Source organism: Dysidea avara, chromosome 7 (genome assembly GCF_963678975.1).
Source record: "Dysidea avara chromosome 7, odDysAvar1.4, whole genome shotgun sequence".
In the NCBI taxonomy this organism is placed as follows: domain Eukaryota; kingdom Metazoa; phylum Porifera; class Demospongiae; order Dictyoceratida; family Dysideidae; genus Dysidea; species Dysidea avara.
The window spans coordinates 20,215,222-20,234,249 of record NC_089278.1 but is presented as its reverse complement, the minus strand read 5'-3'; the positions used below and the strand labels follow the sequence as shown (position 1 = coordinate 20,234,249).

The window sequence follows — 19,028 nt, the reverse complement described above, 5'->3', positions numbered from 1 at the left end:
AGACCGGAGGCACTGGAAGTTTATAATACTTTCTCATGGCAAAATGCCGACGACAAGAACAAGGTGGATAAAATAATAGAAAAGTTTGATGAGTATTGCAACCCTCGCAAAAATATTACATGGGAAAGACACAAGTTCAACACGCGAAACCAGCAACCAGGAGAAACCATTGATCAGTATGTAACAGATTTAAAAACAAAAGCTCAGTCTTGTGAATTTCCCGAATTGAAGGATGGTCTGATTCGTGATCGAATTGTGTGTGGCATTATTTGCGATAAGACCCGTGCGCGTCTATTAAAAGAAAGCGACTTAACTCTTCAGAAGGCCCTCGACATATGTAGAGCGAACGAAGCTACATCTACCCAATTGAAAACCATTAGTTCCAGTACTACCGGTAAAGAAACACACTATCAGGAAGTCCTTGCTGTTACAGCACGACGTCAAAGTCAAGAAGCAAACCCCAAACCTCGATGTGACCGATGCGGAAATCAACACTATCGTCACCAGCCCTGTCCAGCACAAGGCGTAGAATGCTACAATTGTGGTCGTAGAAACCATTTTGCAAAGGTTTGTCGACGTCGCACTGCTACAAAGTACCAAAAGAAAGTGCACAGTGTTACACATGAAGACTCCGATTCCCCTGACGACATGTTTATTGGTATGATACAATGTGCTACCTCAAAGTCACCCGATTGGAAAGTAACAATCCTCGTAAATCGCCAGAAAATGAGTTTTAAGATTGATACAGGTGCACAATGTAATGTCATCTCCAGACAGAAATACCTCCAACTAAGCTCAACCCCACTGCAAAAATCTCATGCAAGGCTAGTTGCCTTTGGTGGCCAACGACTCGACACATGTGGTAAGGTCACACTAAACTGCCAGCACAAAGGAAAATGTTACCCTGTGGTTTTTGAAGTGATTAACCAGAATGTTCCCAACATAGTAGGCTTGACGACTTGTATGGAACTGAATCTAGTGCAACGATTAGATGCTATCAACAACCAACCTGATGATATTCTCAATGCCTACAGTGATGTCTTTGACGGATTGGGATGTATCACAGACGCCTTGTACCACATCAAAATTGACAAAAATGCCCAGCCTGTTGTACACCCACCGAGAAAAGTTCCAGTCACTTTGAGACCCAAATTCAACAGGAACTCAGTCGCATGGAAAAGCTCGATGTAATCCAGAAAGTTGATGAACCCACAGACTGGGTAAATAGTATGGTAACAATTGTTAAACCAAATGGTAACCTCAGAATCTGCATAGACCCACGCGATTTAAACAAGGCAGTCAAACGTGATTACTATCCAATGAGCACAATTGATGACATCGTTACAAGAATGCCAAATGCCAAGGTTTTCTCTGTCCTGGATGCCAGTTCCGGATTCTGGCAAGTCCAATTAGACACACCAAGTGCAAAGCTTTGCACGTTTAACACACCCTTTGGACGCTACATGTTCAAACGTCTTCCTTTCGGGCTCTTGTCTTCCCAAGACATTTTCCAGAAAATAATGTCAGAGATGTTTCAAGATATACCAGGAGTCGAAGTTGTTGTGGACGACTGCTCATATGGGGCGAAAATGAAGAGCAACACGACACCCGCTTAATACAAGTCTTAGAAAGAGCACGGCACAGAAATCTCAAGCTCAATAGAACCAAGTGCCAAATCAGAAAGGATGCCATTACCTATATCGGTCACATACTTAGCAAAGATGGTCTCAAACCTGATCCAAAAAAGACCGATGCCATTCTTAAAATGCCACGTCCAGAGAACAAAGATGATCTTCAAAGATTCTTAGGTATGTTAACTTATCTGGGCAAGTTTATACCAAATTTATCCACTGTAGCTTCGCCTCTACGAACCCTATTGGAAAAGAATGTGGAATGGCATTGGCACACTGAACAAGCCAACAGTTTTCTATCTTTGAAGAAATCAATCACCACTGCCCCTGTGCTCAAGTATTTCAACCCTAGTAAACCTACCAAGCTATCCGTCGATGCCAGTTCTAAAGGATTGGGAGCTGTACTTCTACAAGATAATCACCCCATTGCCTATGCATCCAGAGCCCTCACTATGTGCCAGCAGAACTACGCCCAGATTGAGAAAGAAATGCTCGCTGTGGTTTTTGGATGCACCAGATTTCATGAGTACATTTTCGGCATGCCGTCTGTTGAAGTAGAGACTGACCATAAACCATTAGAAGCCATACTCAAGAAGCCACTACATCAAGCACCACTGCGACTCCAGAAGATGATTATGTCCATACAAAAGTATCAAATCAATCTTATTTACCGCTCTGGTAAACAGCTAGTGATTGCAGACACTCTGTCCAGAGCGTATCTAACAAAACAGCCAGATGACTCCACATCATTTGAATTTGAAGTGAATGTAGTAGCATCACTGCCAATATCAAAAACCAAGTTAGAGCAATTTCAATCAATGACCCAATCTGATTCAGCTCTAAAGCAATTAATGAAACTAACACTGGATGGTTGGCCAGATCACAAGTCACAAGTGCCAACTGAGTGTTTACCGTATTGGTCATTCCGAGATCAAATATCCTCCAGCGACAGAGTTCTTCTAAAAGGGGAAAAGCTCATAATTCCTAAGGCCATGCAGCCAGAGATGTTGAAATTGATACATTGTTCCCATTTAGGTATAGAGAAATGCAAACGGCGAGCCCGAGATATAATGTACTGGCCAGGGATGTCATCCCAAATCCAAGATACCGTTTCAGCTTGTGGCACTTGCAATACATACCAAAGAAAAAACCATAAGGAGCCTCTCATCCCACATTCTATCCCAGACCGTCCATGGTCCAAAGTTGGTGTTGATCTTTTTGAGCAGCAGCAAAAGCAGTACCTTGTGATAGTGGACTATTACTCAGGATTTGTTGAACTAGACCTACTCATTCACACCACAGCAAAGCAAGTAATTAAGCATTGCAAATCTCAGTTCTCCCGTCATGGAATACCGGATGTCTTGATATCCGACAATGGCCCCCAATTTTCCAGCCACGAGTTCCAACAGTTTATCAAGCAATACCAGATTGACCATCGTACATCCAGCCCATACCATCCACAGTCCAACGGCATGGCTGAAAAGGCAGTACAAACCATCAAACGATTGATGAAGAAGGCAGCACATGATGGAAATGACCACTACCTAGCACCGCTAGAGTATCGGAACACACCATGGTCAGACACCCTTGGGTCACCAGCCCAGCGACTTATGGGGAGGCGGACAAAGACTCTCATACCTACAGCAAATACTTTACTAAAGCCAGCAACAATTAACCCAACTGCAGTACAGGAGGAACTTCAAAAACACAGAAAACAACAAAAGATGTTTTACGACCGCCAGGCAAAACCATTGAAAAGCCTCAAAATAGGTGACTCAGTGTTGATGACATCAAAGGATGGCACGTGGAAGCCAGCCAAAGTAACCAGCATTAGTCAAAGAGCTCCACGCTCCTATAACATTGTGACACCACAAGGGCAATACTATCGTAGAAACCGAAAGGACTTAAGAAAGGTGATGGGTAAAACAGAGGTTAACACAAGCACTGATGAGTTCCTAGATGATCAAGCATATGACAGTGACACAAATGAACCAGTTGAGGAAAGTTGTGGCACTAATTCTGTTGTATCAGCTCCAGCCCTGAGACGCTCCCAAAGAACCATAAGAGCACCAGTTCGATATGCCGACCAGTTTTCGTGACTATAACATACGCACACACTGCACTACTTTCACTTATTTGATTAGAGCACTGTAAGGGTTTTTCATCCTTGTACCCTGTAACACACTCCTTTTTGTAATGATGGAGATGTAATATGTGACTGTCTCTGGGAAAACCGGTCTTATCGCCCATTTAAAAGTATCGAGAAACGTCGGTTTTAAATATTCTGTGTGTTGTAGCTGGCCAATGGTGGTAGCTACGCATACCAAATTTTCACACGTTTCACAACAATTTCTTACCTTCCTGATCATCCACTGAAGAAGTAGTCAACAGCTAAGTTTCCCGCCATTTTAGATAGTTTTTAAACCGAGGTTGTCTGTATCAGGCAAGCTCCAGAAGGGGTGGGAGGCGGGGGCCCTGGAAGGAGGGCAAGATGGTGTTCAAAAATTGAAAAGAGACGTGCTAGGATGAATTAGGCCAAAAGGAAATTTACAGCACAAGTCATTGTCCAACACCACAGAGCTGTACAGCCACACACAGCCATCTCCTGGTCGGCCAGGGCTCCATCAAGACCCCAGACCACTCGTACGGCTTGCCACTGTGCTCTAGAAAAGCAGCCAGCAAAAGCAGACCACTTTACTCTGGTCGACTGTGGCAGTGAAACTCGATAGTGCATTCATTAAGCTTTGTGTTTGTGTGAAAAAATCAAACTTCCTGTCTTGGGCGATAAGAACGGTTTTCGTAGATCCAGTCACATATATAGATTAGCACGTGATTGTACAAGGCACGTGAGTGTTGTGAAATTATTCTAGAACATTCTTAGCACGTTGTTACTTCCTAGTCTACTCAGTGTTTCAGCCACCATCATCACACTTTGTGCCATTGCTGAAAACACACTTCTATACGAGCTAGCTACCTGTCAGAAGAATTACTGATTGTGCACCTATCATACAGGAGACAGTGTTGATGACAGCACAGGAGACTTGAAGAAGAACAAGATGTCTTAGGTGTTTATTGTAAAAGAAGGAAAAGAATGAAACTCTATGATACAAGTTATAAGAATGGTAACTGTTAGTGTTATAATTCCTGTAGAGTCCATTTTTTTTTAAAAAAGAGAAGAACAATGCATACATCAAGCATGTGCATTATAGGTGTAGAGTTGTCTAGCAGAATAGGTAGTGAAGAGATAGCTATACATTGTAGCTGTAGTGCTATTATTGTAGTGATGACGCTTACAACACCTTTGTATAAACGTACGAGTTGCACATATGAACATGCAAGGCTACATGCAGCAGCAACCGTGTGAGTTGGTATTAATCAAGCTAAATAGGAGGAGATGGCTAGACTTGGCCGAAGTCTTCCTATGCCGGTGTCTGCATGTACAAATCACAATGTCACTATACTAGTGGCCAGTGGCGTAGCCAGTCTTACATGATTACCAGGAATTTGGCAGTCATACCCATGCAAGACTACTTTAAACTGGCATATTGAGTTCCAATTGCCAGGACTTAGACTGGGCTCTAGCCCTGGAAAGCCTAGGTGTAGCCTGCTAGCAGCAGTGTGTCATAAAGTGGAACACCATAGGTATAGTCAGCAAATTTAAGTCTGGTTAGCATGTGTTCATAAATGCTTGCAACTGTTAATGTCACTAGCTGATCAGAGAATGCTAAAGTACACAGTAGCTAGTTACAGTGACATAAGCACAGTAGCACACAATCCTCCCATATAAGACTGTCAGGCTTCACACCCTTAAGTTGTTTATGACATGGATACCATGTGGGAGGGTTGTTGATGATATGTGGTTAGACCACAAAATATTTTTAAATGGTAGGGTTGTAATAAACACTCCACCCAACCTTTTTTGCGTGTGAAAAGCAGCCATGATATTATCTTCCACCTACAATGGACAAACAAAGTACTCACTATGATGGCTAGGAACTTGAGAAGAATAAACGGATGCCTTGCATACGCGCTTGAACGACTTCTCGTAGCGAAGACGGGAAGCTCACTAGAGACCCTATTTAATGCTATTATGGCGATCTTGTAAGGTAAAAAAGTGCTGCACAACTTCAATCTGCCATCTGTTAACGTTATAAAGACTATAGTTGAACAACACGCATCCCTGTGCACACAAGATCCCGTAATTTTGTTCTTCTATGGCTTCTTCCATATACGGAACAGCAGGCAATGGCTAAGAAGAACTTAGAAATTTATCGAGGTGGAGGCCGGTTAGCGATCTGCGGAGTACGGGTTAATTAATGGGTAATGGACACGCGGAAGGACTCAGTGAGTAAGGCTGTGTGCTTTTTATTGCAAAAAAAATGGAAGCCTTGGGCTGTACACGAGTGAAACAAAATAATAATATTATGAATAATAAAGATGAATTAAAAATTGGAAATTTTAAAATGGGAATAGGGATCACTGAAAAAAGCCACAAAACAAGAAGGATCGCTAGGGTGGTAATGTAAAATGTAAACCACAAATCCCTATTTTGACTCTGTCATAAATCTTTAGTTACATGCTCTGTCATTTTGAAGTGAGTAGGGATTTGTGGTTTACATTACCACCCCAGCGATCCCTTCTTGTTTTGTGGCTTTTTTCAGCGATTCCTATTTCCATTTTAAAATTTCCAATTTTTAATTCTAGTTTGTGTACTTTTTAATTATAATCCAGTAATGGATTATGATATTTCTTTTATTGATAATAAAGACTGTTGTGAATAGTGTAATTTTGCATTCTGCATAGTAACACCGTCAACATTTCAAAACATACATGAAACTGATCAAATTGCAATGTGCATATAGACTGAGAGTCTCCTAATATGAGCTACAATTTACATTACTGGTGCCTTTAATAGCTGTCAAATTCAGTGCAAGGATTGTAGTTATACACTTGTAAGATCCACGACAATAAGCACAATGAGTCTCTTAACTGTGTCCACAGAAAACACGAAGCAACACTTACAATTCACGTGATCAGGGGAGGAGGCGGTATTTAGAATACAATAACTAAAATACATGGGTGAAACTACTACATACCTCCCCCCTTAAAACAAACACTATTACAATAAACAATGTTGTGCAAATGCATGAAAATGTGTGTGGTGTTAGTGTCCATAATAGTCAACAGGTCTTGCAACTCTTCCACTCCTAGTAGTGATGGGTGGTCCAGGCTGAGGAGCGGCTGGTGACTCATCACGAATGGCAGGGGCTGGGTGGTCATCACAATAGTATTGAAATAATGGGGGGCTCCATTGTCCTACTGGTTCACAGCATTCGGTTCTTGAGTCAGGTCTCAGAAGTGGTCTCACTCTGTTCACATGAACCACCCTTTCTTTGTTGTCCATTTTTATCTTCACATTCAGAGGCCCCCTCCACTCTCTCACTATCCAGGGTCCAGTCCAACGTGGGTCTAATTTGCCTCTGGCGGGGTTGTCCAGTAGCACTTCCTGACCAGTTGTAATTTAACAGGTTCCTTACTTCGGTAACTTTGAAACTGTTTGTTGGCCATCTCTATGGTATTAGCTTCCACCAACTCTCTGAGTTCCAATAGCTTCCCCTGAAGAAGAGAACTGTAGTCTGGTGGATCCAGATGTGATATCATGCCGGATGTTGGAATGTTCAGAGGTGGAGGATTTGATCCAAACAGGATTTCATATGGAGACAAGCCTGTGGTGGCATGCTTGGTTGTTCTGTACAGGTATAGGAGCAACTGAAGGTACTCTTCTCAGTCTTCTACCTTATGAACCAGACCACGGAGCAGGTTGAGTATCGATCTGTTCATTTGCTCCACTAGTCCATCGCCCATGGGATGATAGGGTGTTGTGTGGGATTTGGCCACTCCAAATGCTTTGCAAAGCTCACTGAGGATCTGGCTCTCAAAGTTTTTGCCTTGGTCGGAATGCAGCCTCTGGGGAGGACCAACCAGTGTGAAAACCTGATCCTTCAAGGCACGCACAATCTTGCCTGCAGTCTGATCTGACAAGGGTATGGCAAATGGCCACTTGGAGAAGTAATCCTGCACAACTAGCATGTACTGGTTCCCTTGGCGGGACATTGGCACCTTAAGAATATCAACCGCTACTAGTTCCAATGGTCGGCTTGCCACTACTGGGTGTAATGGAGCTGGTTGGGTACTGACCTGTTTGGTGCGTTGACATGTGACACAATGTGTGCAGTAGTTGTGTACATCCTTATCTATTCCAACCCAGTAAGCACCTTCAGACAGTCGTGCCATTGTTCTCTCAGCGCCCTGGTGGCCAGCCTTGTCATGGGCATTCTTCAATAGCTGTATTCGTAATGAAGTTGGGATGACCAGGAGTAGTTTCTCAGATGGTATGGTGGGAGTCTTCACTTTACGGTATAATACAGACTGATGGAGAGTCAGCTGGGACCAGATCTGGTAATATTGCTTGAGAGGGAACTTTCTCCAGTTACCAGAGAGTGTTGGAGCTATTTTGGATGTCATCTGCTGAAGGACTGTCTTAAGTACTGGGTCTGATTGTTGAGCTGATGCAATCACTGTGGTATCCAGTTCATTACTGATGGCTACAATGGTGACAGGTTTGTGGGAGAGAGCATCGGCGTGTTGATTGTTGGGTCCCCGACGATAGACAATGGAGAAGTCAAATCCTCTCAATTGCAGAGCCCACCTCTCCAGCTTCTGGGAGTGTGCATGGCTGGGTAGCTTTGACTGCAACCACTCTAAGGGCTTGTGGTCGGTCTCAATGATAAAGGGTGCTCCAACCAGGTAGTGTCGTAGCTTGTGAGTTGCCCAGACAATGGCCAAACACTCCTTCTCAGTCGTTGAGTAGCTACGCTCTGGTTTGGCTAAAGTACGACTAGCATACTCAATCACTGTGCCCCGGGCAGTAGACAGGACTGCACCGAGGCCGGTGTCTGATGCATCAGTGGAGAGCACGAACGTGTCATGACGCCTGGGGTAGTCAAGTATGGGTTGGCTAACTAATGCATGTTTAAGTGTATCAAAGGCTTGTTGGTGTGTGTCTTCCCACTTAAACTGGACATGTTTGCTTGTGAGTGCAGTAAGGGGACTAGCAATGTGTGCAAAGTTTGCAACAAAGCAGCGGTAAAAATTTGCTAGACCAAGGAATGCTCGAAGTTCCTTCGTGGTCTTTGGTACAGGCCAAGTTGAGATGGTCTCAGATTTCTCTGAGGAGGGAGCTACGCCCTTAGCTGAGTATTCAAACCCTAGGTGGGTAGTGGTGGTTTTCCCAAAGAAGCACTTGGACCCACGGAGCGTGAAGCCAGCTTTTGATAACTGGGCGAGGACTTTCTTAAGGTCGGCTACATGTGTGCTCATATCATCAGAAAAAACAATGCAGTCATCTACATAGTTGTCAACACAGTCCTTGCAGTCCTGCAGGATGTTGTCTAGGCCTCTCTGGCAGGTTTGTGTTGCACCAGTTAGACCATAGGGCATTCTGGTAAATTCCCACAATCCGTAACCTGGTCCTGGGCAAAATGCGGTCTTCTCAATTGATTGTGGCTCCATAGGGAACTGCCAGTAGGCACTGCGGAGGTCAAGTTTTGAAAAGACCTTCTTGCCAGCCAGCTTCTGTTGGGCCCCTTCGGCATGAGGAACAGGATAGGAGTCCTTCTTGGTGACACTGTTCAACTGCACATAGTCAACACAAATCCTGACTTCTCCTGAGGGCTTGGGGACATAGACTGCAGGAGCACACCAAGGACTGGTGCTGGGTCTGATGATACCTTCTTGAGCCATTTCCTGGAGTTGTTGGTGGACTCGTTCAGCATAATGAAATGGAATCGGGCGGGATGGGACTTTGACAGGTGGTGCAGTACCTGTGTCAATAGTGTGCTGTGTAGTGTTTGTGCATCCAAGTTCTTGTGAAAAAAGGGACTTATATTCATGTATGTGTTTAAGCGCAGGGTGAATGTCAGTGGGCATGTCTAGTGTGGGTAAGCTGCCATCTGTGCATGGTGTAGGGATTGCCTGGGGGCATTCGTCATCCATGGTTATGGTGTGGAGCGGCTGAGGAGTTGTCTTTGTGGGCAGTAACTGCAAGACCTCCTCTGGGTTTTGGGCTCACTTAAACGTACATTCCTTAAAGTCCAACACATAACCATGGTTCATCAGGAAGTCGCACCCTAGAATTACCGGCGTGGATAAATGGTCAACAGCTACAAATGTGTGTGTGGTGGAGAATTTTCCCAGGCTAATTGTCAATGTGGCTGTTCCACGTCTCTCCCATCAGCATTGACTAATCTAGTTGTATGTGCAGATGTGATGTGTGCATGGGCAGCATGCAGCCTTGAGACTACTGAGCAGGATGCCCTCGAGTCAAGCAATATTAGGATCTCACAATTGTTAAGCATGCCATGTGTGTGTGCCACCCTGTTGGTGTTGTGTGTGAGTGTGGGAACAGTATGTACATGTGTGTTTGTGCATGGTGTATGCGTGACTGTGTGAGCACTCGCCGGCCTCGGGGGATGCCCCCTGCTCGTGGGATCTGGGCACCCCCTTGTCCGTTTCCCTGGCTCCGACACTCCCTGGCCACATGTCCTGTCTTCCCACAATTGAAGCATTCGACCATTCTCCGTGAACGGCAGTTCCTTGCCATGTGACCAGGTCAACCACAATTAAAACAGCATATACGTAGCTGGTTGAGGTACTGTTAGATGGCTGGTGAGGGTGGCCAGTTGCTCAGTCACTTGTAACAAAGACTTCTCCACTATGTCCAGGCGATCACTTTCACTTCTGATGGAGCTCACAGGGTGGGGGACATTGTTTCGACTGTAGATCAGTTGGAGTTCTCGTGCCTTGGCAATAGTAGCTGAATAGTTGCCTCTAGGTTGGAGCTTCAGCTGAAAGGACACTTCATCCGGTAGGGCGTTAATAAGGTGGAAACACAGTTCTGCTTCGCGAGTAGCTGCTGGAAGCCCTGGTGAGGCTTGATCGAGGAGCTTTTCTAGGTCCCTGGCTAGTTTGTCGATGCTCTCTACCCCCTCACGGAGTTGCCGTTGAGAGAGTTGCTCCAGGCGGCAAGGCGGTGCTCGTCTGAGTCAGGGTTCAACCTGTCCAGAATGGCCTTCTTCAGCTTATCGTAAGACTCCTTGTCGTCATTGCCAAGGGATTCATAGATAGCCCACAATCGGCCGCAGAGCAGTGTCGGGAGGCGCAATAGTTGTTTGGCGGCATTCCACTCGTTAGTAGCAGCGCACAGTTCAAAGCGCTTAAACCAGGATCTCGTGTCCTCGTGCTGCAAAGGTTCCAGCACACAAATACTACTGTTACTTGCCATCTCGTCTGTCCCGGGTTTCGGATCCACGACAATAAGCACGATGAGTCTCTTAACTGTGTCCACAGAAAACACGAGGCAACACTTACAATTCACGTGATCAGGGGAGGAGGTGTTATTTAGAATACAATAACTAAAATACATGGGTGAAACTACTACACACTTGACTGCATTATTAGAGTATTTAAGTTACTGCTCTATAAGAGTATTTAACCTGGATAACCCGCCCACGTACAATAATCACGGAGCGAAAAAAACCACCTTGCAACAAAGTCATCAGCCCAGATTAAGCTTCCAGGCCTATACTGAGTTTAATAAAGACAGATTCTATTAGCCACAAGTAGCGCACACCAAGAAACTTAACTATGTGCGTGATCTTGTATGGCTTCTTGAGCGTAATGGCATTTTGGAAAGAAGAAATGGCTCGGTTTGGGCTGTTTCCATCCGAAAACGAAATCAAAAATAGGTCATGGACACATACAAGGATCCATTCAGCAAGCCCTGCTACTTTTTATCCCAGGATTCCCCTTGTAAACTTTGCTATGCCTGTGAAAGAATAATAATAATATTATGAATAATAAGAATAATGATAATAAAATAATAATAATAGGCGCTTAATAATAATAGGCGCTTAATCTCGAGTTGGAGTGAAATTTCACGCTCCGTTAAAGCTGCTATAATTTAGTGGCCGTTGATGCTATTCATCAGCAAGTGCGAAGAGTTTTGTAACTTTTTCGAGACTTTACCGAGATAGCTGTCTATTTTGGTTCTTTTCTGAGTACGGGCGTTATTTAGAATTGAACCATTTTGTCACTCATGGCTGGGACTCGTCCGAGACACCGCTGGACACGGGAAGAGAATAAAGAACTTTTACTCTGTTACTACGCCGCAAATCCTTCAGAGAGAGGTTTTAGAGTACGCTTATTGCAGTTGTGGAATGACCGCCATTTGGGAGAAGATAGACAATGTACAGAACAACAACTGGCTGGCCAGGTTAACTCTGTTCTACGTAGAAATGTGTTCTCAGATCTGGAATTGGCTGAATTTAAGAGAATTGCTGTACCTTCAAGTCATCTCGTACCCCCGACAAAGGGAAATGCTGACTGTACTAATTGTTCTCAACCAACTGATGACATGGCGATGACGGATGACTCTTCAGTGAATGATTCTGTGTCCGTATTGCCTTCAGAACTTATGCCCATTAAAGACAAACTCAGTTCACTGTGCCAGGAATTGAAGGATACCAACAAGTTACGATTACCAACATTACAGTCTGTGTCAAGAAACAAACTTCGTGCAATATTATCTGAGATTAATCAAGTACTACCTTTCATTCCAACTAATAGTATCGATCAACTTCATCACCTTATGTATTGTACTGCTGTTTTAGTAACAGAAATGTGTGGGTATGAGGTACATCAGTCTGGCTCTGTGCCCCAAATGTACACCCCTCCATGGAAACACCGGCTTTTGTTGAAGCTCAAGCAGCTACAAGCAGATTTAAGTCGATTAAATGAGCTGAAGCACAACCGGTTACACAACCATCGAACTCTATTAAGGTTACACAACCAGTATCATTTAGACACCTCTACAGATCTAAACACCACATGCGAAGTTATCCATCAGAAAATTCAGGCCTACTCATGTAGGCTAAAACGTTATGAGAGTCGGCAGCGTTTCAACCATCATAACCGCATGTTTAACTCTAGGAGGCATCAGTTTTTTAATTTGCTTAACAATGAAACTCAGACTGTAAACTGTCCTCCGGTGGATGCTACACTAGAGTTCTGGAAACAGCTTTGGGGCTCACCTTGTGAGCATGATCCCACTAATCTTGAAGATATTTTAAAGATTTCTGACATTCCAACAATGGAAGAACCGATTATAACTCCCGAGTTGTTTGCTTATGCAGTCTCCAGAATTAAGAATTGGAAATCTACAGGATTAGACTGTTTACATGGATACTGGATTAAACACCTAACATCCCTGCATGATCATTTACGTTGCTATTTTAATGACTTATTGTGCAGTAAGGGGAACACCATTGCTCCATGGCTTCTACAGGGAAGGACCACACTAGTAATGAAGAACCAGCGGATTGGCCCACAACTTTCGAATTATAGACCCATAACTTGTCTACCAACGTACTGGAAACTTTTCTCTTTTATGATCAGTGAATTGATATACTCACATCTGGATACACATAATCTGTTGCCTTTTGAACAAAAGGGATGTCGCAAGAAGTCTAGGGGTACAAAGGATAATTTGTTGGTGGACAGGTTGATTATGGACAATGCCAGACACAGATCCAAAAATCTTTTTATGGCCTGGATAGACTATAAAAAAGCTTTTGACTCAGTTCCCCACAGCTGGATATTAAGTTGCCTGGACCTGTACAAGGTGCACCCTAAGATTTGTAAACTCATTCAAAATGTAATGAAATATTGGAAAGTGAGCTTATATTGTGCAGATCAGTACTATGGAGAGGTTACTATTATGAGAGGCATTTACCAAGGAGATAGCTTGTCCCCGCTGTTATTTGTTCTGGCCTTAATGCCATTATCTGATGTATTAAACAACACTGGCAAAGGGTTTATTTTAGAAAAAGATGGGCTAAAGCTGAATCATTTGTTATACCTTGATGACCTTAAACTATTTGCAAGGACAAAGAATGAATTGGAATCCCTGCTGAATATTGTCCATATATTCAGTACTTCCATTTGCATGTCTTTTGGATTAAACAAGTGTGCCACAGCCTCTGTTGTAAGGGGCAAACTTACTGAAAGCAGCAATATTGCTCTGCCAGATGATGTTACCATAAAAGGTTTAGATGTTTTTGAGTCTTATAAGTACCTAGGAGTGTTTGAAAATAATGTGATTAAGGACTCCAAAATCAAGTCAGTAGTCATCACTAACTACAAAAAGAGAGTGAGGAAAACCCTGAAATCTGCCCTAAATGGGAAGAACATCATCATTGCCATCAACACTTGGGCGATCCCATTAGTGCGTTATACTGCAGGAATAGTAAAGTGGACACAAGCTGAAGTGAGAAGTTTGGATGTGTCTACCAGGAAATTGTTAACAATGTACAAGTGCTTCAGTAAAACTGATGATGTCCATAGATTGTATGTCCCAAGAAAATTAGGAGGCCGTGGGCTTTTAGCTGTGGAAGAAGTGATGTACCGGGAGAAGTTAAATCTGAGTAAATATTTGGCATCTAACCCTGAACCCTGGCTTCAAAAAGTTTACATTAGCAGTGAGTTTGAGCTTAATGAAACCCCAGATGATTACAAGCACCGTTGTGTTCAGGAAAACCTTGAAATGTGGAAAGACAAACCATTACATGGACAATTCCTTCGTGAAACATTGGACTCTGTTGATATGAATTTTCAATGGAAATGGCTTTCTACCAGCAATCTTAAAAAGGAAACTGAAGGATTTATATTTGCTTGTCAAGATCAAGCGGTTCCTACTAATTTAATTAAAGTTAGAATTTTTCAGCAGCCTGGGTCTGTTAATTGTCGTCTTTGTGGTTCACAGCAAGAAACTGTCGATCATTTGCTCACAAGTTGTAGTGTCATTGCCCAGTCTTTCTACAAGAAACGGCATGATGCTGTTGCTAAGTTGGTTCATTGGGAGTTGGCAAAAAAAGGTGGCTTTGAAATCAATGACAAGTGGTGGGAACACTGCCCATTGCCCGTTCTTCACAATAATTCAATGAAACTCTTGTGGGACTTTACAGTTCAGACAGATAAACATCTGACACACAACCGGCCTGACATAATATGCCTTGATTTCACAATGAACTGCTGTTTTTTGATTGATGTTGCTATACCAGGAGATAGTAGAATTTCCCAAAAGATTTCTGAAAAACGGCAACGCTATAGTGACCTGAAAATTGAAATTCAGAAAATGTGGTCTGTAAGAGCATCTGTGGCTCCTGTTATCATTGGTTCCCTTGGCTCTGTTCCTGAAGGTTTAAAAGATCAACTACAAACATTACAGATTTATCATGCTAACCTCATCCCGAAGATGCAGAAGAGTGTCTTACTGAGTTCCTGTCATATTTTACGTCGGTTTGTGACAGAACATTAAAATCCTAACCTTTTGGCTAAAGTGTGGGATATAACTTATTTACATCTAGTTGTAATTCCAGCATTGCTGTGTGTATATTTAAAAATAATATGAACAAACTGGCAAATTTCAGTGTTGTCTGAAATACACATACTGTTTCCTTTTCACTTGATACTTACTAGTGGACCTATACTCATTGCAAAGAACCACCAGAGGGTTGTTTTGAGTTGAAGGATGCTTTTCAAGGTGGTTTTTAGGTGTGCATTATATTAGGATTTTTGCAAAAAACATAGGCGATCCCTATTATGAACCCACTATCGTGGTTCATGATATGAACAATTCGCGTAAAATTCGCAATTTTTGAATGTTTTCAAATTTCGTGTAGACCATTTTTACTGCTATATCACAAATTTTCTGAGTTCAGTGTTTGATAATAAGCCTTCTGAGGGTTGTTTTATGCTCGAGTCTGCTTTCTAAGGCTGGTTTTAGGTGACTGTTCTATTAGGATTTTCAAAAATTCCACTATTATGAACCCACTATCATGGTTCATGATAGCCAGCCTTGTAAGCTACTAGAAAATGCATCCTTTTGAGTTAAAGGGGGTATCCCTTGGTATGTGAATGAAACTAATTCTTGAGGCTTTAAAGAAATTGCATTGGATAATGGCAATAGACAAACTATAAAACAGTTGTGAAGATGCTTCTGTGCATAAATTGTGGTTTAAAGTGGATTATTTCCTTATAAATTCATAGCTAGTTTGTTATAATTACAGACAAATAATAATAATTGCTTAGTTTGCTATTGACTGTATTCTCATCAACCTTTCATAATTCATTAGTTACCTTGCCTTGTAGCCTTTTAGAGTAATTCACCTATTACCGTATGGTTTCCACAATCAGATGCGATTTCCCTCAAGGTACAAAGAATATTCAAACATCCTACACACCTCCAGGTAGGTCAATGTAACAGAGCTTTTGTACCAAGAGTCAGACTTTCTGGGTTCTTTGTCTTGATACAGCAGCCCTCCAAAGATTAATACACATGATTGGAAAAGATCAATTCTCAGACAGCCTCTGTTCACAGACCACACTTGCATCCAATTCAACATTTGCATCCCTTCAAATTGTAGGGCTACTCAAATACTTTCTAAATAATTATCAACTTTAATTGTAAGTTGAAACAAACTGTCAAGAATCAGAATACACAACTTTGTTTATAACTTAAAACAAGTAAAAAGGATAATTGTGTTTAGCCCTAAGTTGTCAGATTACTGTTGCCAGCCTTAAAATAATGCAGCAGGATCCAAAACTCTAAAAGAGCAGTCAAATAATCTAGTGTAACAGCCACAGAAATTTATCAAAAGTAAAAATATGTTTAAAATTTACAAATTATGGAAATGACTGACTCTTTTTAAAAAGTGTTTGACTCTCCTATTAGAGTTTTTCGACCCTGCTGCAGTCCAACAGGCGTTGAATTTGAATTTGTCATCTTTAATACTAATATGATTTAAGCGATAAATTATAAATCACCTAATCCAACTATTGGTCCAGTGACGGCCAGTTTTCTTTGATATGTAACACACAATTGAAAATATTTATTTAGAAAGTAGCCAACAATCAAACCAATCTTTGGAAGGCTGCTGTGTCAAGACAAAGCACCCAGTAAGTCTGAAAATTGGTACACAGGTTTCTGCAATACATGGAAATGTGCAGGATGTTTTGAATACTCTTTGTAGTTTTAACAGTGTAATGACAACACACACATTTCATACACATGTTGTGCTTATGTAGTTGTTGGCTGTCAAATGAAGAAGGATCCATTTGGGGTTTTGTTGTTCCAGTTCTTGCAATCATTGTTGTAAGTTATCTAATATGAAGCTTGTGTAGTTGTGTACTATAAAGCATGTACAATGGGGAAGTGCAACTGAATGCACTGTATTGACAACTGATAATACAGATTTTCTTTACAGTCCAACATCTAATCATCCTGTTTACTTAAGACAAATTAAGTGATCAGATTTTCATCTGTCCTCAATTCTTTTATACTTTTGCAAAACTACACACTAACATGCAATGTCCTTGATAATTAAGACTGCCAATTGATCATGACATATTGTAAACTACACATAATTATTTATGATTATGCATGCCACCATGCCATCTAAGTTGAAACTATGGTGAAAAACAGGAGAACTAGCAGTTGTTTTTTACACAAGCTAAGGTAGCACTGATCACTATTTCACCAGCTTTCAAAACTCAATTTTAGAGCAAACTCTGTGTTTGTCTGACACTTAAATAGTCAAAAGAATACTTGCCCATGATAGCTATTGTGCTATCTGTTGAAAATGTTATTATTATAATCATTATTTTTTTATTACTGCTTTGCAGAGATCATGCAGCACTGAAAGTCTGACAACAACTTGTGCTGCAGCCTTCTAAACAGGACTTAACAACTTTGACATTAATAAACATGGCTAATAATGTGAAAAGAAATGGGCCAAAGAAAGGAGAGAAAAAACCCTCCAATCCCAGAATTTGAACTGCAGGCTGCTCATTGGCCACACTCAGTTTTCCTCCAAGATTTTCTTTTTTAAACCTAAGTGTTTGTTATTATTACTACTTTACAGTGACCAGCACTGAAGGTCTGACAACTTAGACTCTATTTAGGCTGTTTTGGGTGGATCTTGCAACTATATATTCAATAATACAATATTGTTGGTGTATACTGTATAACCAGTAAAAATGTTCTGTAGATTAGATTAAGTGTCATTTGTTTTTGATCGTGATTAGTATATTCATCATCTTTATGTTGCTACACTCCCTAAATGCATGTATCTCGATTATATTTAGCACTTGTTATTCATAATTATAATCATATAATTATACAGGTAAATATTGTATTCTTAATACTGGGGGTACGAGCTATTACCAAAGGACGTAGATCAAAAGCTACAGCAACTGGTGAAGAAATAAGCAAATTTAATATTGCCAAGTAAAAACAAAATGAAATTCACAATCACATGCATTGATTTTCAGAGGCTTAGCAAGAGACACAATACTGTTATTACCACTGTTTGGCATAACATGGACGTTTGGACTGCTGGTATTCCATCACTATCTAAGTGTATTTGCATGGTTGTTTATCGTCTTTAATACCTCACAGGTTTGTGCACTTGGCACTTCTAAATAACCCCCCTGTACTCTGTTATTACTGTAGGGTATCTGTATATTTTTCTTATACATACTGAGACAAGAGAAGGTAAGTTAGTGCTTTTCAACACATATGAAATATCCATGAACCTGTGCACACAGGTTAAACAGCAGCTGCGTAAATTCTTTTGCCGTGAAGAAAAGAAGAAGCCGTCACCTCCCTCAGTAAGACAATGCTCATCATCTACTCCTTAGTGTATTACTACTTACATTGTTTTAATGTAGAAACACACTACTTTGTACTTGACTAAATTTCATGCTAGTGAATTCGTTGGTAAGTCCAAGACATTTGATTTGTCCACAATGATTAGTGCAATATTCAACATTTGACTCCAGGTGGAACTATCAGATGTAATGATCATGTTACTACAGAATTTAATAATGGAAATGTCTGATAACTATTGTTAATGTGCAATGATAAATGTAGTGTTGTATACGTATTTATAAGATTCATATTATTATACTGTGAATGGTATACTGATGGAGAGTAAAAGTATAAACTGTTGCTTTTAAAACTTGATTTTCAGACAGCTCAGAACATGACATATTATACCCAGAGAATCCATAATGAAGCCCTTGTAGCTATAACCAGAAGGACACATGTCACCAGTGAGTTTGTTATTGTACAGTGAAATGATGGCAGTATTTTAGGCCACTGGCACAAGTTGCCAGTGGACCTTCAGCATACCTGTAGCTACTAATTTGTTGTAACCATGTATCACTGTAATTCTGTATGCTGTAAAGTCAAAATAAATAAATAAAAATTACTCAAAA

The 19,028-nt window shown here is 41.5% G+C and overlaps 1 protein-coding gene across 1 annotated transcript in view; it reads left to right on the top strand.

The window, feature by feature from the left end:
* The window catches only part of LOC136261981 (adhesion G protein-coupled receptor L3-like), a 60,025-nt gene extending 41,232 nt beyond the window's left edge, over positions 1 to 18,793 (top strand). The window contains exons 23-29 of the mRNA XM_066056088.1: positions 16,836 to 16,902; positions 17,933 to 18,036; positions 18,081 to 18,207; positions 18,262 to 18,303; positions 18,357 to 18,419; positions 18,480 to 18,528; positions 18,591 to 18,793. Of these exons, the coding sequence (XP_065912160.1) occupies positions 16,836 to 16,902; positions 17,933 to 18,036; positions 18,081 to 18,207; positions 18,262 to 18,303; positions 18,357 to 18,419; positions 18,480 to 18,528; positions 18,591 to 18,649 (511 nt within the window). The 3' untranslated portion in view covers positions 18,650 to 18,793. The remainder of the gene's footprint in view (positions 1 to 16,835; positions 16,903 to 17,932; positions 18,037 to 18,080; positions 18,208 to 18,261; positions 18,304 to 18,356; positions 18,420 to 18,479; positions 18,529 to 18,590) is intronic.
* Positions 18,794 to 19,028: the final 235 nt, after the last annotated feature.